Here is a 21,680-nt window from a genome sequence, read left to right as displayed (position 1 = left end):
CTTTTTAATTTTACAGCAATAGCACAAAAAACAATGAAGGAAAAAAGATCAATTTAGCCCTTAATGCATATCAAATAGAAAACAAAAACGCCGACAGATTAGTAAAATATTCTGTACATACAAGACATACCCTAGTTTCTTTCAAAGAAGAATCAATTCCATCCTTATGCTGATGCATTTGATCAACATGAATCCTCCAATCCTAAAAAAGGCATCACAAATTAAAACACAGGTAAGTACAATTTTTATGCTTCTCTGGTTACTAAACAGTGGCACATATGCAAAGCAGGGTCAGTTCTCTTTTATACTCTTGCCATGTATCATCCTGCCAGTGCCATGTTCATAGCCAGGGGCACTGGCTCAATGTGACACAATTTATAAATCTCCTAAATGTCACATGTGACACTCAGATCCATAAACAAACACTGACATCCTCACTGACACCATAGTAGCTATGCTTTTTAGAGTCTGATCTTCATGGAACTATTTCTGCTAGAAACCACTCTGGGCACAAATACTAAAAATATTGATTATAGCTGCCCTAGTTCAACTTATTCTTAGACAAAATGACTGTTTTTGATGCCCAGCACCTACCAATTCTGGACTATCTGTTCTTTACCTTCTATTTCAGTCATTACCATTACCAGAAGAAGAACGGAAAGAAAAAGAGGCAGAAATACCAAAACTTGGTTTTGGTAACAGGATACAATTAGAAGGGGGAAAATTATTTCCAGCTTCAAGAATGATAGGAAGTTCATGGATGAGTTCATACATGAACTCCAAGGTGGGGGCTGAGAAAAGGTGCTGTGAATGGGCCCTGCACACCAGGTAATGAGTCAATAGAGATAACATGCTTATGTTGTGTTTCACATTTGCAGGAGACTCATGATCCCTCCTTGGTCTGGTGACAGTTGCTCACAATTTGCCCAACTCTGGTATTTAAATAAAAACAACAGGCAGACAACCCACCCCCACCTCTGTCCATGACTTTACAGTAAGTTCTAGTTTCTAGTGCCACTGATTAAACCATTAATACTCTCCTGGTACTATGTTTACATGCACAGCTTAGGAAACAGAATATGTTTTCTGGCACAATGAAAAAAGGCCAAACACTTCTCTCCAGTTATTTCTGAAAGAAGCTAGAAGAAGAATCCTCTTTTTATGTTCATTTTGATATATTCCTTAAGGCAAAGAGATGGTGCATTAAGCAGGAAGCTAGTGAACCTCAGATCCTACAGTGGCTTTAATTTTTCATCTGTCTTTATTAAGTTTTAATTCCTCACTGTGAAACTCAAGCATCATGTTCTCTGCAACAGATGGGCTTGCTGAGGATCACAGCAGAGTGGTTCAAGCCAGGCAATTCTTCACACAGAAAAATGCAGTATGGTGTAAGAGAGGCAAGCAGCTCAGCAGACTGCTGAAGGTTTCCCCTATTTTTGGCACGGTAATTGTCCTTCATTGTATTCAGGTATATGTATTGTATTGCTGTATCAGTGCTGCAGATTGCTGCAACACTCCAGCTGCCTGGGTCACTGCAAATGAACAATTTCCATACTGCACTGATCTGTGTGTGCTACACAAGCTCCTGGAAAGAACGCTTATGGGCAATGCCAGGAGCAGGCCCTAGGTTTGGACCTGCCAAAGATGGATACCTACTTCTAAGCTCATTCTAGACTCCTTGAAATAGACTATGGAGAGAAATACACAGTTCTAAGACATGATGATTTTCACCCTGAGACAGCTACCAGGATATGGTGAGCAAAAGCAGTTGAAAAAGTGATCACTTATTTTCACTAAACATTAGGAGAGTTCAGGATGACTAGACCAGGGTACAGACCTACTTGATTGTCATGTAAAGTTTACCAAGAGGGATTCCATACAATCAGCCTTTCATGTGGTTAAAAAATATAAGAGTTGAAAGGTAAGATCATCAGCTGTCCTCCAAGAAGATGTTTTAATAGTTGTTAAACTGAGGATATAATTTTTTAGAAGTGTGGATACATTGGAAATGTCAGAGGACTGAAAAAATCCCCACTGAATAATTATATAGAAATAAGGTGCCTTGTAAGCGGCAGAAAAAAATATAATACTGAAAAAAACACTTTACTGAAAATTATTGCTTCTAGGGTCAAAGCAAGTGACAAAGGTTCAGATAAGGTAGCACTGGAGAGCCCATTACTCACAGGTCTTTGCATGACAGAAGACAACAACTGCAAAAGGAAAGTAAACAGCATCAACTGAAATCACGTTTTAATCACGACGTGTACACAGGCAAATCCATTCTTCCATACCTTATTGTCAGTCCTGACTGTGACTTTCAGCTGTGGAAGCACACGTTCCACTTCCAGATTCCACTCTGCTGCGTCTGTTGTGGACTGTAAAATCTCTTCTTGCTTTGCAGTGTCCTTCATGTTCTGTGTAAAAATCCCGAAGTTTATACACAAAATGTCATTGTTATGCAATGAAATCACTATAATGGCTTGCAGTGTTAATATCAGAAAAATATTTATATCCAGAATGATCTAGACTACAGATGAAACAGATCTCTTTAATGGCTTTCTTTAATTCTTTAGAATTAAAGTATATCTTCTCATGATACTTAAAACTGAAGACAATTAAATGTATATATTAAGAAATTATAATACATCTCAGAAATGGTATACTTATATGGGATTAAATGTATTAATGAGACTAGTATCATGTTTTTCTAGAAGTCTCTGCAAAAACTTTCTTGCAAATGTTCCCAGCAGCCCTTCAGTGATATCAGTTTACAAACTGGTTGCACATTGTTCTTTCAAAGTAATATTAATATATAATATCTGATTCATTTCAGATGGTTTTTTTTCAAGTAAAGACTATGCAAGGATTTTTACATTTAAATCCAACAGACACAAATTGCTGCTACAGATGTAAAAATCTCTCATGAGAGGACTAATGGGTAATAACTTACTGATCTGTACGTTTGTGCCTTTAAAACATTCAGGTCAATATAATTTTCTTCATTGTCTGACTCTTCTTCCTTAAGAGAAGTTTCAAAGCAAGACTTCAGTAATTATTGCACAATTTTTCTCCATTATTTTATTTTGCAGGAGAACAAACCAAGGAGTATTAAGTTCCATATTTCTGAACATAACAAGACATGGAGAATTTATGAAATGGAGCTTATGAAGAGGCATAATACCTAGGACAAGCTGCAAGGTCAAAGCTACCCCACATTTCCTTCAGAGCACCATAGTATTACAAAAATAAACCAACTAACCAACAAAACCCAAACCCTAAAGCCTCTAACATCAAATGGCCCATTGTCAATAGTTGTATGGTAACGGTATTTTTTTATGTATTTCTTAAAGCTCTACCTTAAAAATAAAGCCCCATCAAAACAAAAGCCGAACCATAACCAGACCTCAACACAGTTTTCAAGATGTTGTTTGCACTATGTATTTGAAGTTACAGAATGATGCCACATCTTAAATGTGCAGAATAACACAACTGAATTTGAGGCAATTGCTTTTTTCTTGCCCATGAGAACACACACTCTGTTAACATACTCTATAAATCTGTTACAGTCTCAAAATCCCCTTCTTCTGTGACTATGATCAGCTGAGAGCCCATCACCCATAAGTAATGATGCTTTTTCTGTGCATTAACCTTCATTTATCTATACTGTATTTCATCTACCATTTTATCACCCAGACACTTCACCCCTACACACCTTGTCCCTCTCCTGACTGTCTTTTCCACCAAAGTGAAATTTCATCATCCACCTCCTTTCTACACAAATCACAAAAGCTGCAATAACGCAGGTCCTAAGGTAAAATCCTTCAAGACTCACTAGAAACCTTGGTGCTTATTTCTCCTTCCTCTACTTTACCCATTTTTAACTAACGGGGACCACTATTTTCTTCTGGCATGTCTGACCCTGAGCCCCCTAAATACCTGTGAGAAATTAAGACTAAATTAAGACTAGCTTTTGCTAAATGGACAATAGATATTTGTGCAGCATTTAGAAGAACACACCACCAGAACAAGAAGACTGGTTATCAGAACTGAGAAACCAAACTGTGCAGATTTTCTTGCACACCCAGCCTCACTGCCTACTGCTGGCCACCTAATACAGGCTATCCCTGATTTACAGAACTAGGCTTGTCTCTGTCAGCCTCATAATTTTTATTCAGAAGAATTAATACCAAAAAACAATCTCATGAACCTCATCATTAACATTTAATTGCTGGAAATACTGCTAAATTCAATTTTGAATACAGCTAATATCAATATACTGGCAGCAACAATGGACCAGGGAAAAAAATTACATTGGCATGTAATTAATCCCTGTAGAACTACTAGGGGCTTTAAAAAGTGAGTATCCTTTTGGTATAAACTGCCTGGTAATGTAATACCTAGTAAAGGAATAACACCTCAGTGGTTTTATTAACACACATACATTCCAAAGAGCTGAAAGAACACATTAGTTATGGAAATCATGACCCGAGAACCAACCCAGAGGTTCTTTGAGGGATTTCAACTATGCTTTAGTTAACTTTTTCATCCTCACTTCCCAATTTAGCAGCTTAGACCTCAACAAGATACAGAAAAGAGGAGACAGCTGACTGTTTTCCTATTTTAACTCTTTAGTTTAACATCAAGAGTAGATTTATCAGGAGAAAAGAAACAATTCTGAATCTCAGTGTTTTTAATGCATAGTTAGATTCTACTGCACATAAGAATATACACTCTGTCTTGAAGAGTTAATCTTATCTGAAAAGCCACAAAAAGCCCTACAGAAAATCTGACAATGCAGGAATAGAGCTGCAGGAAAAAAACTTGAACAGCTAATTAAAAATGCTTCTTAAAAAAAGCCAAACAAAATGAACAGTGAATAAAAATTTCCTCATAGTTGACCAATACTAATATAATCAAAACCAACCAAATAAACCTACTGCAATATCCTCTTCCAATCTACTAAGTGTTAATTCTGCATCATCTTCTGTTATTTCTTCTTCTTCTGGCTCTTCTGTTGGGTATGCTGGCCTGAAATTAATTCAAAGAATTAATTAAACGCAATAAATTGTAAATAGCTCTGCAAACAAAATATTTGAGGCGAAAAATGGATGATATGGAACACACCTAGACAGTGATTAGGGTTTTGCAACTTAAATAAATATATACTCTGCCTTGAAAGTCTTGTTCATCTTGGACTGTCTTAAAAGTAAAGGCAGTACAGTACATTCACACTACAAAGCCATCTAGGAAGTAAATTTTGGGGTTCTTCTCTATTGGTCTAACTCTTAAAATTCAACTGCAAGTCACCACAGGCTTATTTGCAGCCTACAGTGGAATTGTGTATTAAAGAGAAGTAACAGTAAAATATTTCCAAGGTAGAAATTACTTTGCTATATCCATTCCAAAACCCATTGGAGGAAAATAATAAAATAAAGAACACTTTTAAAGACATTTGCATATATTTGAGATTATCTGTCAACTAATTTGTCTAGGATTTCCTTCAGATTAAATAAAATTACTCTAGTCTACTTGTAACATGATCATACTGTGCATGACTCCAGGAATTTACTACTGATTGATAGAACCTAAAAGGACATTACATGTTTCAACTCAAATACCAGATTAACAAGGAGTTATGTGTAGGGAAATAACAAAAAAAAGGTCATCAGTTAAACCTTAATTAGCTAAGTCTATAATGCCCCAAACTCAGCCTTGCTGGCAAAAGGCCAGTTGTGTGAAATTGCATTAGGAATTAACTGGCCACCCTGCTTCAAGCCTAGTTGAATTTACCGTCTCATGAAATGTCAAGTAAAACGGTTTTAGTCATTCCTATATTTTATCTTACCACTACAACTTACACCTGTTTGCTGGAAAATAATGCATAAGGGAGGATGCTTAGAAGTCTACTGTACCTTTTCCAGCTAAACCCAGTGTGCTTCAAGGCTTCTTCAGCTAAACAATCAAGAACATAGCACACTTGCTCTCCGCAGCCTGTCTTTAATTTTGAGGGAGGAAAATCCACAGGTCTTCCCTAAAATAAAAAGAGACAGGCTGTTTACTAAACAACCCATATTTCCTCAAAGGGAGATAAGTTCTGTACACTAAAACAAGTGTCCCTTGTGTATGAGATTTTATTAATGACAATTTACATTCTTCTCCTGTGCAGCTCCAGTGAAGCAACAGAAGGAAAACCAGACCAAGCCAAGGAAAAGATGCAGTGTAGAAATCTTTAAGCATATGGTAAGAGCATACTCCCAGGTAGCAGAAGAGGCAGAAGCCACAAGGGATCTGGATGGTCAAGCACACAAGTGACAAGGCAACGTAATAAGAGCTACAGAGAAACTCAAGTATTGAGACTTAACTACCAACTTTTCAACAGTGTCCTGTTTGCTCCAGATGTTACTTATAAAATATTTTAATTTATTGCTGTCATGCAGGATAAACATAGTAGTTTGATATAGTTTAACTCCTTTAGAGAACAGTGTCCTTAACATCATTCACAGCTGCACCAGAGTATAATCTTCCATAAGATCATACTTCTTGTCAGTTGATATAGTCTCCTGGTCTTTGGAGTTCAGCGTTTTTCCTTTTTTTTTTTTTAATCAAAAAAATAAAATCTCGGTAGTTCCTAGCAGTTTGTACAACCTTTTACTCCTTAACAAAAAACAAAAAAAATCCCAAAAAACCAAACAAAAAACAAAACAAAACAAAACAAAAAAACAAGAACAAAAAAAAAAACAACAACAACAACAACAAAAAAACCCCAAAAAAACCCACAAACATTCTTCTAAACCACTTCCTACACTACAAATTAAGTCATTGACTTTGGCTGGAGCAGGATCACAAACTGTAAACCTTCCAGATAAAATCTCTGAAAGTTATGCTACTACGAATGAGCAACATATGTGGTACTACAAAAGGTAAGCCTGGTTAAATCCATTTTACAGACTGCAGAACAAAACCAACTGGAATTATTTATAAGACCATTTCTGTCCTGCTAAAAAAATAGCAAGTAGGTACAGCCTATGTAAACTTCCAATTAACTAAGTAACTCAGTACAAACTTACAGCTAGGAAAAGTATGTCCAGTCCTTGGGACCAGACCCAGTAGGAGAACAGGGTGTGACTGCTGTTATTTCTGAAGGGAATGCAGAAGCTTGCAACACTGGGAAGAGAGCCCGTGTGATACTCACAAAGGACCGCAGCTCGGAGAGCACGTTTGAAATCACAGCATTGGGGTTGTCGCACTCCTGCGGCTGCTCGAAGGGATGTCCCGCCTTGCTGATCAGCCAAGCTGCAAGCGTGCAGAACATGAAGAACTGCTCACCAGGATTGGTGGGCAGTGCAAAGTAGAGCCTGTTTCAAAAGGGGGCAAACGGTACACAGTGTGAGTTTCTGGAGCTCTTACATTATAGGTAAGCACAGGCTATAGAGCAGTTTCTTTACCTAGTTTTCTCAATGAGCAACCCATCTGACCAAAAATCAGGATGCCGAGTTTCACACAAAACCACAGCAGACCAAGTTTTCTACACCCAGCTTGCTTATTTCCAGCTTTGAGTAAGTTATTAGTCAACACCAGACTCAGCTGCCAAGTTCCCCAAGTTACCTCCCCTTCACACTTTCCTCAAGAAATGCAGGAGGATGGTGTTCCTACATCTGCAAATCCAGCTCAGATCAGGAGCATGTTTTGCAGTGATCTTTCCACCTGCCCTTACCTACTGTGCTTTGGGTTGCTTTGGAGAGCAATGAAAACTGGATCTAACTTGGATCACACCAAATTCAAATATGTGACCCTAACAATAATTCAGCCCATAAATCCATATCACCCCCCAGAGTATAAATTACATGCACACTGGAGACTGGGAACTTCTGGAAATGCTTCCCTTTACCAACACAGCTACTCACTGAAGTAGCTCACACAAAGGTCTGCTGTCCTGCTCCAAACATTCCAATACTTCAACAGCAGTCTAGAACTAATTTACAGCCACTGTGCTCATACTTGAGCCTCCTTCCCAAAAAGAGGGTAACTTGTATTCCCTTACCAAAATGTTGCTTATTAGAAGCTTAATTCTGTGACACCCTGCAGTGGAGCCTGCTGAAAGTGATGGATGGGTTTAAGAGTTATTTGGGCAGGTGGATATTGGGAGCACCCTGGCCCTGTTTCCCAGACTTCCTGTCTCCACCACAATTTAAAAGAAAGACATTAAAAAAATTACATATGAAACAAGTATGTACTGGATACGAAAGCCCAGCCTTACCAAAAAACGGTTCCAAGACCCTCTTTGTAAAGGGTTGAAGGGTATAAAATATACACACACCGTGAACAGCTATCCTGAATTCAAGATATTTAGAGTTATTCTGAACAACTTGGAATTTCGGCAGAGCTATTTTCTGCGGAAGAGGTAGAATTTAGGCAGAATTACTTTTTGCACGGGTACCTCGGCATGCAGATACCCGGTACTTGCCGGGGGCAGGAAAGGTCAAGGGACTATTTACTTATCGCATCTCAGCCTTTCGCGGGGCCTCGCTTTCTGAAAGCTTCCAGCTCACACGGGAAGCTTTGCTACAGGCTGTTTTCCCAGGCATTCTGCCATGCAGGCCCTTCGCTATGCTCTGACGGAATTCCTCCTTTCCGCCGCCCCCCCGCCCACGGCCACGCCGGCGCCCTGGGGCCGAAGAGGAGGCGCGGGTCAGAAGCACCTGGATAGAGGCCGCATGTTCTGGCGCCGCAGCGCCTCCTCCTCGTAGCTCAGCAGTTTCAGCTTGTCCAGCAGGTCCTCCATAAGCACGAACATGTGAAAAGCCTCGCCGGGCCCGCGCTCCGCCGGCGGCTCCTCGCCCGGAGCGCCCTCTTCCGCCATCTTGACTCGTAACCACAGCAACAGGGGCGGGCCCGGCGAGGCCACACCGCCAACTCGCGCGGAGCTGGGCAACCTTTCAGCTCTTGGGGCAGTTGACGGAGCTGGTGAACTTTTAAACTTTTATCCCTTCCCGAAGACAAACTTCGGAACGCCTCGCTCCGGGAAGGTGCAGAGCGGGCAGCGGCGGTAGCTCACGGGCTGAGGTGCGGTGTTCTGCAGCCGGAGGTGCGGAAAAGTGAGTGTGGGCAGCCAGGAGCTGTGGCATTAGCTGCGGGTCCCGGCTGGACGTGCCCTGGGGCGGGGCGGGGAGGGCAGCGGGTTGGAAAGCTCTGTCTCCCGGGAATGTGCTGGCCCTGGTGGAGCACCTCGGATGCTGTGTCCAGCTCTGGACACCTCACTACGGACAGACTTTGAGGCGCTGGAGCGTGTCCAGCGAAGGGAGAGGGAGCTGGTGAAGGGTGTGAAGTGCAGTTCCCATCAGGAGTTGCTCAGGAAAGACCTCAGCAGTCTTTACAACTTCCTGAATGGAAGTTGTAGCCAGGTGGGGGATCGGTCTGTTGTCCCAGTTATCTTGTAACAGGACAAGAGGACGCACCCTCAAGCTGTGCCAGCGGACATTTAGTTTGGATATTGGGAGGAATTTCCCCATTGAAGGGGTTTCCAAGCATTGCAATGAGCTGCCCAGGTACCTCACCATCCCTGAAAGTGTTCAAGAAACGACTGGACGTGTCACTTAATGCCATGATCTAGTTGAGAATTTCATCAAAGGTTGGACTCGATGATCCCAGAGGTCTTTTCCAACCCAAATGACTCAGTGAACGCAAGACACACCTCGCCTGTCTACTCCTAACACTACCAAAGTCTGCGGGGACACACCCTTTCTTGCCACTTCTCCCTTCATTTTGTTTGGTGTTTTTTGTAAGCCCTCTTCCCGAAAATACTTGAGTCGTTTTGTTCTGCTGGAAACCAGATGGCACAGACAAAGCTTGAATTGTCCAGAAAGAATAAGTCACTGTTAGGAAATTACTGTTGGAAAATAATTGCCTAACCCTGCAGGCAGCCCTAGGCACCTGTTGTTCCAGATGACCAGCTTCTTGAGAAGGGTGTCATGATTACTTTTACCTTACGTTCTTTTCTCCTGAGCCGGGGGATGTGACCTGGCTCCCGGTGCCGGGTTCCTGCGCTCTGCCCCTGAGGGAATTGGCGCTGCCGCTGCCTCCCGAGCGCCTTGGGAGCGGCGTCGTGGCTGCTGTAAGCCTGTTAGAGCTTGCAGGAACTATGGGTTTGCCAGGCAAAATAAATGGTTAAGAGAAAATGTTTTTTAAGCCCGAAGAAGGGAACATAAAAGGTGTGAAATCTTTGCGTGTGTCGAATCGTAGGTCTCGCTGTAAAAACAGCTGCTTCCCTCAAGGGGACTGCACGAATTTCTGTGTTAGTTACTCGAGTTCTGAGCCATGCGGGTGGGTCAGAGTGTAGCTGGAGAGCGGCAAAGATCAACAGGGAGTGAGACTGCGGAAATTTTCTTCCATTCGGAGTATTTCTCGACAACTGAAGTATGGAGTTAGCATTTAAGTTGTAAGGGTTTCATTGTGGGGAGGCAGAGAACGACTTCTCTGTTTTATTGTGGGACATCTGAAGATTCAGTGAGGAAATTCTAGAAAGCTGGTATCATTGTGGCTAGAGATTGCAGCAGTATGTGATTAACATGTCTTTTTGAGAATTTTACATGCTTGTTTTTCTTGTTTGCTTGTTGGTAAAAATGAAAATCTTCTGGTATTTCCCAGTCCTTGTAAGTGTGTGTATATGCTTGAAATGTGTTTTTGTTAAGTTGCATTGAAAAGGAATAAATAGAATCCTTTGTACTCAGAAATAAATAAATTTTATTTGAAAGGAGAATATTTCAATATGCACACCAGCTCTCAAAGAGGTCACAAAGTACACAAAGTACACTGGGCAGCCACCAATCCCAATGGCTGTTTGCTGCAGGAGTGCCCTGATCAGGTTTGAGCTTGACTGCAGAGTTCAAAAATGCAGAAATACTTGGATGCAGTTTGGTCACTGATTAACCCGAGAAAGAGAAAGCATGTGTTTGTTTCCTGTAGTGGCCAAAGCAAATGCAGCATTCCCCCTACCATTATTTGAGCTGTTCAGTATGTCTTTGGAAAAGCATTTTAGCACCTTGCCTTGCTCTCAGGAATCCTGGCTGAGCTGTTTTCCAGTTGAGCCTGTGGTGATTCTGTATGAAATAATTCTCCTGAAAACTAGTAACCAATCAGTAACTAACCTGACTACAGTGAACTTAATTCTACTTGTGCACTGTATGTATACATTATTTCATATTGATATTTCACCACAAAGCCTTAGGGCATGACTTCTTGGTTGTGCCACTTACGTCTGTGACAAACAGGCATTGTTTGTTGTATGTTTGTTGAGTACTTTGCAGCGTGACTCTAATTACCAGCATACAGACACTTTATCCCTGTAAGTCTCCAGAACTTGCTGAAAAGACTGGCCAGAACCACTCATTTTTTTCTACAGACCAGCATACATTTTTCTCTAATGGGAAGATCCAAAGTTACAGTTTGTGCTAAACATGAAACTTTTCAGCTAAGTAGTTGTAGCTGTTGTATTTTGGAGCAGGTTATGGGGCACAGCTAGAAGGTGGGAGTCAGTGTGCACTGTCCATGCAGCCCCAAAGGCATCACAGAGGTACCACTGGAACCTTGTTACTCTCAGAGCATCACTGCCAGTGAAGGGTGGCATGTCAATTCAACATGGCAGATCCCTCACTAAGGGAAATACAGCATTGATTGCGGTTTCTGAAATTCAAACATCAAGCACAGTATATCTTGTTGATGAAGTTGGAAGTGTAGGTAAATAAGCAAAAAAATCCAATAAAACATGATGTTTTTCTCTACCCCATGCCAGTGCAAGGGGTAGAGAAAGTAGATACTGGCAATTGTTGCTGACATAGAACAAAATTATATATCAAATGTTTATTTTACCATTGCATCTATTTCTGCCTCAGATTTAATGTTTTGGTGCCTCTGCTTTTTTGTTTTGTTCTGTTTTTTTCTCCTAAAAGAATAGTGAGAATACATGAAACAAGCACACTGCCTTTTCAAAAGAAATAATACTCAAAAATCTTTAGGATTTAAGATTCACACCCACCACAAATATAGTTTCAGACACTAGTCAAAATTATTCAGAATACTAAAATGTTGGGCTAGCAAGCCTGGCTAAACCAGTTAGAAATGTACCTATAGCTGCCTTTTGGGGAGAAAAAAAAAGGACTAGGAAAATCTATTGAAGACTTTTCAAGTTACTTGATTCATGAGGTAATTTCTCCACTGGGGTATGCTGTATTTTAGGATAAGACTGCATTCTTCCTCCACTCAAGTAATAGTTACAGTAAGGTTATTCTTTTTCTGTCACACATGAGCGGTTCCAGTTCATTGCTGTCTGACAAAACAGAAGATATGATGAGAGAGTCTCCTCCTTTGCATTCCTACCCTAAATTTCCATGCACATGTTTCTGAAAGTGTAAAAAGAGTGAAAAGTTCTCTACATCTGCAGTATTTGCAAATGCAATCAAATTTTCCACCCCAGAAAGTCAAATGTTGCAGTAATCAGAAAAATATTTTAAAAAGTAAAATCAGGCTTGACAAGGGATGTCTTACATACTTTTGCAAATTTGACTTGACCAGTTTTCCTTGGTATCCTGTTCAGGAATGAGGAAGATTAATATTCCCTAGCCCTGCAACAACACTGATAGTAAACACTCTCTATTTATTAAAAATAAAGCATCAATCTGCAAGGGGCTACAAGGTAATGAATGAGCCTCCACTACTATGTAATGCATAGGATCACATAATGAATGACTTAAATGTCAAAAAGTCTGTACCAAGTCTGTTGCAAACAAAAACATGATACAAAGGCCTATAGTCCTTTGCAAGCTGCAGAAAGGAAATTACATATGGACATGTCTTTTATCTGCATTTAAACAGGTTTTAACCCCTGCTTTTATTTTGCCAGTTTGACCTGAATCTATGAACCAATGAAGAAAAATGAAAGGACAGAACATACCAGCTGTCACGATTTGTGTATTTCACATCAGTGCTACACTTTGGGGTAGGTTGTAGCTGAAAAATAATAAAAAAGACCATTATTTTAAATTTTTATTAAGAAGAGCTAGTGAATTCTAGCACTAGAATTCTAGTTTATTAGGGTAAAGAATCAATTTTGGGTAATGTAAAACACTTCTGAAGCCAAAGACTGCTTGTCAGGTGGCTGCATGGATGGCTGTGGCCATTGAGCCCCCACACTGTTACCTGCCAATGTTTCTGCCCCACTGGCTCAGCAGGCAGTGCTTTTCAGTTCAGACTGAAAATGTTTTGCATCAAATTGGCTGACTTTGCGTTGAGAAGACTAAGGAAAAGTCATTTGGATTGTTCTGCCAGATGAGCTAGAGATGGGACCAGAATGTTGGGATGGCAGCTGCCCCTGGGCACTCACTACCAGCCTAACAGGTTGTCTGACCTTGGCCAAGAAGTCAATGTGATGATGCTAAGTCAATGCAGTCAGTTTTTTGAAAGATTAATTTTAAATTTCTCTTGTATGCTAGCAAGGCTTAACTTAAATTTTGACAGAAATGAGATGCTACCACTTGTGTCAATTTTTGGAATGCACACCTTAATTATCTCAAGGGGCTGAGACAGAGCTTCCTCATCCTGTCTGTGGTGGCAAAGCTGTTTCAGGAAGTTCTGTCCTTCCCATCAGTTGCAGAGCCATGTCTTTTTTCCCTGTGATGGTACAACTGCTTGGCACTGTGTGAGGGTGGTTGGTAACACGGGGCATTGCAGCATGGCACTGTGAATGTTTGAACATGTAGGAAGCTGCAGCTCAAAAGGCTTTTAAAGTCTGAGATGGAAAAGATGTGGTTCAAAGTGTGGGAACACATTTGGAGCTCAGGTGGTAAGGTGGCAGTGTGCTGATTTGAGAATGTAGGTGCTTACTTGGGATTCCTACGTAAACTGATTAGAAGTTCAGCGAGCAGAGCTCTGTGTTATCATCCTGATTAAACTGAATGGACACCCTTGCTGTCCCAAGAGACTCATGTGACAGAAAAGTCATTAAAGAGATGTTGGCACACCTGCAAGAGCATTTTTTTGTCAGGGATAAATAGGTGCAGAAATATACTTGTAGACTGGATTAAACTTAGTCATTTATACTTATGGACTTTAGGTTTTACAGAACAGGAAGAAGTAACAGGACTGTTTTCCAAGGATTGCATCCTCCCTTGTCATTTCCCACCTGGGCATGATGAAGTAATTCACTGGAGAAAAGAGAACAAAAATGTGCACAGTTACTACCAGCAGAAGGATCAGCTGGGACAACAAGATCCACATTACAGACTCAGAACACACCTTTTCCATGAGAACATCCCTAGTGGAAATGCCTCCTTGAAACTTAGTAACCTGACCATGACTGACGAGGGCTCTTACAGCTGCTACGTGGGAACAGCACAACATCAAACAGAAGTGGAAGTGCAACTACGAGTTAAAGGTCAGTAAGGCATCAAAAACCCTTGGATCACACCACCGCAAATGGAATGGCACCAGCAGATTTCCTTTTGTTTCTCCCATGGAATCAAAATCTTCCAACACAGCAGAGCACCTTTTGGGCCTGATGGTGTTATGCAGCAGTTTTTTTCCTCTGGTGAAATATTGCAACATGGATTGGAAAATTTTAGTGCAGCACTTGTTGTCATAACCTACAGCACCTTGATTTCTAAGGGTTAATTATGTGGTACACATAATGTAGCTTCTCAGAACTGTACATATCTTGGCCTTGTAAGTAGCTGTGCTTTCTTCTGAATTCAAACACAGATGAAGTTTTGTTCTCAGCTATATTCATTCTCCCCAATGGTATTTCAAAAGAGTAATCGCTTCAAGTTAAAAACCATTTTGTAAGTAGTAAGATTTATTTTTAAAATTATTTTTTCATCTACAGCTCCTTCTTCTTATGCACTGGAATACCAAAAGACAAACACAGAAAGGAGACTGAAGTGCTATGCTTTTCTCACTTATCCAGCACCAACTATATCTTGGATACAGGGTAGTATATCCATCCAGGAGACAGATCGGGAGGAAACTAGGAATGGAGTTCTCTATTCTCTTAGAAGTGACAAGGACATTATAAATGTGACAGATACTTACCAATGTCATATTCATTTGGATCATGAAGTGTGGGCTGCTGAATGGAAGATGCAAGGTAGGAATGAAATCTCTTTCAGCATTGTTACTGAATTTCACAGCTGGCTTCAAAGTCAAACTAAAGACAGTCTTTCTGCAGTGGGGCAGCATGGAGATGGGACAGTGCAAATGGATATACCTTTCTCTTGGAAATGCATTTGTTAGGATTACAAGGCAGCATTACCAGTTGCTTCCAAGAAGTAGAAATGAGAGGGGCTAGCTCACCCTTCTATAAGTTACTGTTACTCTTAACATCTCTCCTATATCAGTTTCACATTTTAAGAGGTGCCTAATAAACAAACTTTACCCTTTATCAATAAAAGAATTCTGCCCATTGGACAAAATACATGGAAACCTTGGAGAATATGTGGGTTCTGTGAGGGAGGTGAAAGTTTGCGTGCTGCTCTAGCTGCATATGATCTGTTTGATCCTTTCATTGTGCTTCTCTTCACATGCATCCTTAAGTACCAGTCTGAGTGCTGGCTGTGTGGGGAGCAGCAAACAGTTTGCATTTTAGTGAGCAGCAGCCCGTTTTTTTTAGTTAAGGAAAAGCAGGACTATGAAATTTCAACTCTGCTTTGTCTTCCTCCTGAATTTCATTGTAAATTCACTTTGAGTAGATAACTGGTGGTTTTCAACCTTTCCAGTTTCTTAGGAAATATTTTTAGTTGAAGGAAGAGCAATGCAAGAGCAGTTCTCTTGTGAGATGTGCATGGATGCTTCCATCATCCAGATTACCCCCTAAAGTGTATCCAGACACTCTCAGTGCCTAACCCACTGCATAAGCTTCAGAACAAGAGTGCAGTTTTTAATTTACATGGAATTGCTTACAATATGGAAAGTTGCAAGTATGGCATCTTAGTAGCTACCAAGTGCACTGTGTCTCTTTTGTTATCTATGCCTGATCCACAAGAGAAAAAGGTACACTCCATTACACACATACTTGGATTTCCCTGCATCCATATAACCCCTCAGTAGAACATTTTGAAAACAAACTGTTCTCCTTTTGTTTCTGTAGTAGCAGTGTGGGGTACAATTCTGGGTTTTTTTGTCTTCATGATTTTTCAGCCCCACACCTTTGTTCATTAACCCTCCCCCCCAGAAATCAAGTGTAGTTATACCATGTCAAAATAATCTATTACCTTCCTCTCCAGCCACCACTGCTGTCAAATCCCTGCTGTCAAATCCATAATTGTGCTATGATGTTAATTTGTCTTGTATTAGTATTTTATATATTAGGTGTTAATTCCATTTACCTGCCTTCTCCTTCCCTTTCCTGTTTTTTTAAAGCTATTTATTAATTGTTAAAGGTTCAACATGGACAAGTAAAGTACTTAAGTTCACCATAACTGAAAGTTATTTCTAACTACATACAATCTTTTTATTCTTTTAGTTAAATTATGTTGTGTTTTATCCTTTTGCTTCAGGTGCGCAGTTATCTGATCAGTTCCATTTTCTGTCTGCTCCCAGCATGTGGAATTTCCTGCTGTTTTACACAGACTAGACTGAATCACTTCTATTAATGAGCCCCTCAATTAGAGGAAAAATAGGCAATTTTTTAAAAAAAAGGATATTCATAAATATTGCCAATACCAATTAGATTTTTGTGTAAGATACGTGTGTTTTTAAAATCTTCAGATGCATCTGCTTCTAGAAACATACTGTGATACTTGAATGCAATATCAAAGTAGTGAAATATGTTTTTGTATTTGTTCATGGTAGTATCAAACCTAAGAAAAAAACCACAGAATGTCTAAATAACCTTCACAGTATTTTCCAAGAAAAGTGCAGAGAGCTCTTTGTCTGTTTCAGAGCACCTGCCCAAGGTGGAAGGAGAGAGCACCGTAATTCCTTGTGAACACGGCCTTGACACTGCAAGCACTGACGGTTTCAGTGTTGTCTGGACATTGCACAGAAATGCAGTGGCCTCAGTCCTGGCCTCCTTTAATGGCACATCTCACTCTCACCAGCCTCGAGTCCAGCTTAACGAAAGTGACTTTTCGCTGAGGCTGGATCATCTTACTGCAGGCGACAGTGGAGAATATCTGTGTAATATTTCAACACCTCTCTACACAAAACTTGCTGTGACAACTTTGCGTGTCGGTAAGTTGCCACTCCTTCCATTTCAGAGGATGAGGACCAGGATCAGGACCAATCTCAAAAATAATCATTACATAAAAAGAATCAGTACTACAACAATGAACTAAAAACTAGTCATGGAAACAGCTCTAGAGTTCAGAATATACCCCTTGAGGAGGGACATTGGCTCCACTGGAAGATGCTTTTCTTTGTGAATGGATTCAGCCTTCCTTACATGAATTGGGTGAGAAAGTAGTGGGACAGCAGTGACAGCTGCTTGCCAGCTCTCAGTACGCTGATGCAAGATGCACTTATTTTTGTGTAATTTGGTGTGACTGGTACAGTTGGGTGGAAGAGAGACGTTTTATTTTTGTTGGCTCAGAAAAAAGAAAGTTACCAACTATGTGTTTATTTAAAGACTAGAAGTTTATTTTTTTCAGTCAGCAGCTTATTGTGGCAAAGGTTACAAAATCAATGTCTGCCTTCAGTTGCCACCAACTGCTCTCATAGCTGGGAACACAGCAGGGCTCTCAGAGTTCTGTCCTAAACGCTCTGCTGACAGCAAACATAGTTTTAAATGTAGCAGAGAGATGATGGGAAGCCCAAAGCTTGTGGTATAAGTTTGGCTGCAGAAGAAAGCTTGTTGAGAACACACAGTTGTTATTTTCAAAGCTTTAATTCTACACAGCAGGCCTTTTTTAGGCCTGGGGATATATATGTTTAAATGCATGTCTGTGTTTTTATGAGCTATAGTAAATTCCCAGCTGTGAAATCTTACTTACAGTTATTTCCTTGTCAGTAGCACGTACAACAGTAGCACACAGACATTTCACACAATTACATACAATCACCAAAAAGATTGAGAACTAATAGAGGACACCTCTTCTAAACAAAGAAGAGAACTTGAAGCAAGCCAAGCAAATAAGACATGAAAAATAGAGACGACAGAAAAGGGGGTAGAATAAGTGATAATAACTAGAGATGAGTACCTTTGTGGCTTTCAGCACAGCCTGAAAGCAGATAAGTGGCTAGAGACAGTAGGGAATGGGCTGTCCATGTTGGATAGCAGCCATAGCACAGCAGCTGCTGAGCAATCAGAAGGGTTTCCAAGGGCCACCGGAAAGAGGCTTTTGAGGGGAAAAAAGAGATTTACAATCATCTCTCCTGCATAAGGAAGGGTTGCAGCTTAAAGCTGGTCTTCTAAAGGAATTTACAAGATGTAAACATAGGTCTGCATGTGGTTACAGAGTCAAGCTAAAGGCAATGACTAGATTAAATGCTGTTTTAGCAGTTTTTATTCTTTAGCTGTTTTCCAGACATCCATAGGAAGTTTCCAGAGGAATGCACAATTTTTCAAATTCTTTGGACAAGACACAGTAGGGGAAAGACAACCTGAGGTAGAAGAGCCATGCAGTTCTTTTGACAGTTTGGTGCTGTGCAGAGGTTTCTTCTAGGTGAGCTTTGATCTCCTGTGGAATCCATGGTTATCACTCACTCATCTCAGGATTTCTTGTGTCCACCTGGATTGCATGGCTGCACTATGGAGCAGGGCAATGTTTCAGATTAAAGTTGCAAAGATTTTGCAGCAGGAGTCATGAAATTTAAGATCCAGGCTGGGTAACATTTACAGAGCTCCTCTACTGTAAATCAGTAGTGCTAATGGCACTGAGCACTGTACCTGGAGACAGTGCCCAGCACACTGGGCAGTTGCTTGGTTTTAAATGGGAAGTTGTCAAATCCTATCCCATGAGCACACATGGAATTTGCTATCAGCGCAATTAAGTAAAATAATCTGCTTTCGGCTAGTCACACTTAAGTCAGTAAAGTACCACTTCAAAATCTTTCACTATGAGTCAAGTAACTTGAACATTGTTGTCCTTGTCTGAGTTTCCTTGTAATGTTTCTTTCTCCCTAAATCATACCTTTTAGATAATAAATAAGAAAAAAATCATAGCTTTGATATATTTATTGAATAGTAAGCCCTTCTTTTTTGTACTTGTATTTTTAAAGAAAATTCAGGTAATACAGGAAAAATTGTGCCAGGAGTGCTTTGTGCTGTGGTGGCAGTAGCAGTGACAATAGCAGTGGTACTTTGCTATCTCAAGGTATGTACAATCATTTTTTAAGATACTGTTGATACCAAGCCCCTCAAGATTTGAATAAGGGTTGAGCCAAACTTTGGAACTTTAAAAAAATTGATAATCAGTAGCTGTAGCTAGACAGCTGTGATTAAACAACTGCATTGTTAGCATTGTTTGCTATGCTGATCTTCTGTTTTCGGAAAAGGGAAGACAATCCCAATGTGAATGGGCTGTCTGGACAAGGGGCACCAGGAGTAAAGTCCAAAGAACTGAGCAGTAAGTGGGGAAGGTAATTCTGGCAGTGAGAGATTGAAATCCATTGACGACCTCCTCAAAATGCACCCCCAACTCAAATAGAAGGGAAGTACCTAAATCCAGACCTTGAATGTTTGTCTGAAGATTTTGTCACAATCTGAATTGGGTAAGCTTCAGGAGGCAATTTATGAATTGGGTAAGCTTCATGAGGTACAACAAAAACACATTAGAAAGAAAACTGAAATTATTATGCCTCCGTCTTTTTTCATTTTTTTCTCTACGCAGAGATTCACTTGCATGCTGCTTATTAAACAGTTGTAACATGCTTTAGAGATGATAATATACTTTGAGATGCAGTTGTCTAAACAATTTAAGCAAGATTAAGTTATCTTGGGACCTATTGGGCTGTCAAACATATCATAATCAGAGGAAGTGGAACAGTTGACAGGTTAATTCAGCTCTGGTTACATTGATGGAGGGCTAGATGGAAAAACCAGGAATGTTTCTGCACTGTTGTGTGCATGCTTATTTTACTCAGATGAAACTAAAATAGAAAATGCTGACTTATCTTTATGGTGAGCATGTCTTATTCTTGTTCCCCCACTAGAGGATTTATTTTACACATCAGTAGTTCTTATAAGTATTTTTATTTTGTCTAGAAGAAAAAGAAGAGCGGAATCATATAGACACCTTGACATACAGGAAGAAAATTCTGCACACAGATACTACTGAGACTGGTGATGAAAAGAACAAAGAGTTCCTCCATCTTCCCCTTTGAGTTACTGTAAGAGCCACATGGAAATGTGATTTTCTGAGCAACAATAGCAGACAAATGGGGAGGAAAAAAGTCAATGGACACTTTGTGAAAAGTCATGGAGCAGGGCATCTCACCCCCCACATGAGCTTATCTGTTGCTTTTTAACTGGTGAGTTAGCTCAAACCAGACAGAGCTGTCCTGTAGTGAGTTATTCTGGCACCATGGGATTACCGCCTGGAAAGAAAAACTGGAATTCTGACTGACAGGCACTTGCCCTTTACAAACTATATAATTTATATCAAACTATATAATTTATATCAAACATGCTCATTTTCCTAGAAACATGGAGTTTTTCCTCAGAGCAGGGACACCTGCTTTCCTCTGGAAGCTGAGTATTTCTTTTGCTAGTTTTAATATAGGTAGCTTGATATCATGTACTGTTTTATGTAATCTACTGGTAGTTCTTTTGTTTTATACTGTGTCAGAATTAACTCAGGTTAAGACCTTTTATGTGTTACCTCCTATCTTTTCAATAAATAACTCATTTTATAAATAGACCTGATCTGCCATTCTTAGAAGCTGTGGGCTAGAATGATTTCTTAAATTTAAGCTGTTGCCAAAAATCTGAGGCTAAGGCAGGGCTTCTGTGAAGCTCCCACTTGTTCTGTGACAGGTCAGCATGCAAAATTGGATGTCCTAAAGGGACAAAGAAGTTTCCAGAGAAGAAGAAATCCCTAAATTTTGAGTTTTGGTTGGATTTTTTCTGGGGTGAGGGAAAGAGAGCTTACTGGTTTTTATTTCATTTAGTATTTAATTTTAAAGTAAAGACCATGTTTGCTGTCGACAGTGGCAAGTCCGAGCCCAGCAGAGCGTGCTGGGCTGGCAGCGCTGGGGAGAGCAGAGAAGTGTCCGAGTGGGAGCAGCTGTGGGGAACAGAACAGTGGCAGACTGAGGTGTGAGAAGCTGAATGCTGCCAAACACAGCCTAGCACAGTGGTCTGGAAAATGAACCGTGTGACATGGACGATCCAGCTTCTGGGTGTTTATCCGTCATTGTTCTCCATTGTCTTGGGCTCAGGGATAGGAAATGTGGGAGCCTCCCCCACCTGCTTTTGTCCTGGGGGCCACATGTTGTGTGGGAATGGTTGCCACCTTGTCCTAGTCTGGAAAAACATGTGGAGCTGGCAGCACTGGAACGGCTGCCATCTTGTCCTTGTCCCAGGGGACCACATGGACATGACCTATGGGAAGTGTCTGCCATCTTGTCTTTGTCCCAGTAGCCATATGGAACTAAGTTGAGGTGGTGAACACCTTTGTATGGGTAAAGCATCTCTTCTTGTATACTTTTGTTACTAACATTGTTGCTCTTTACTTTCAGTAAATTATCTCAACCCA

General features: G+C 40.5%; 2 protein-coding genes across 9 annotated transcripts in view; one reads left to right on the top strand and one right to left on the bottom strand.

The window, feature by feature from the left end:
* Positions 1–8,895, bottom strand: part of IFT57 (intraflagellar transport 57) — a 17,794-nt gene extending 8,899 nt beyond the window's left edge. For 2 of the 3 annotated variants that reach the window (XM_074536042.1, XM_005490412.4), the window contains exons 1-7: positions 8,700–8,895; positions 7,193–7,355; positions 5,913–6,031; positions 4,938–5,028; positions 2,951–3,019; positions 2,292–2,414; positions 131–202 (exon numbers count right to left, since the gene is read on the bottom strand). In XM_074536042.1, the coding sequence (XP_074392143.1) occupies positions 131–202; positions 2,292–2,414; positions 2,951–3,019; positions 4,938–5,028; positions 5,913–6,031; positions 7,193–7,355; positions 8,700–8,860 (798 nt within the window). In that variant the 5' untranslated portion in view covers positions 8,861–8,895. Of the gene's footprint in view, positions 1–130; positions 203–2,291; positions 2,415–2,950; positions 3,020–4,937; positions 5,029–5,912; positions 6,032–7,192; positions 7,356–8,495; positions 8,630–8,699 lie in introns of those variants that run through there. The other variant, XM_026795492.2, reaches the window with a different exon arrangement.
* Positions 8,834–21,680, top strand: HHLA2 (HHLA2 member of B7 family). Of its 6 annotated transcripts, XR_001332935.3 has the most exons (8): positions 8,834–9,095; positions 12,896–12,991; positions 14,105–14,425; positions 14,873–15,133; positions 16,927–17,217; positions 19,204–19,298; positions 20,189–20,454; positions 21,134–21,680. XR_001332935.3 is itself a non-coding variant. In XM_074536043.1 (7 exons), exons 2-7 carry the CDS (start codon positions 12,928–12,930, stop codon positions 20,213–20,215), a joined length of 1,059 nt encoding a protein of 352 aa, XP_074392144.1. In that variant the 5' UTR covers positions 8,834–9,085; positions 12,896–12,927; the 3' UTR covers positions 20,216–21,680. The 6 variants fall into 6 exon arrangements, 5 of the variants coding, with proteins under 5 accessions (XP_074392144.1, XP_026651299.2, XP_014124898.2 ...); XM_074536043.1 differs by having other exon boundaries at positions 8,834–9,085; positions 20,189–21,680; XM_026795498.2 differs by having other exon boundaries at positions 20,192–21,680.

The sequence above is a fragment of the Zonotrichia albicollis genome, chromosome 2, assembly GCF_047830755.1.
Source record: "Zonotrichia albicollis isolate bZonAlb1 chromosome 2, bZonAlb1.hap1, whole genome shotgun sequence".
Classification (NCBI taxonomy): domain Eukaryota; kingdom Metazoa; phylum Chordata; class Aves; order Passeriformes; family Passerellidae; genus Zonotrichia; species Zonotrichia albicollis.
Note: the sequence above shows the minus strand (reverse complement) of the source record. Positions and strands in the feature narration are given on the sequence as shown.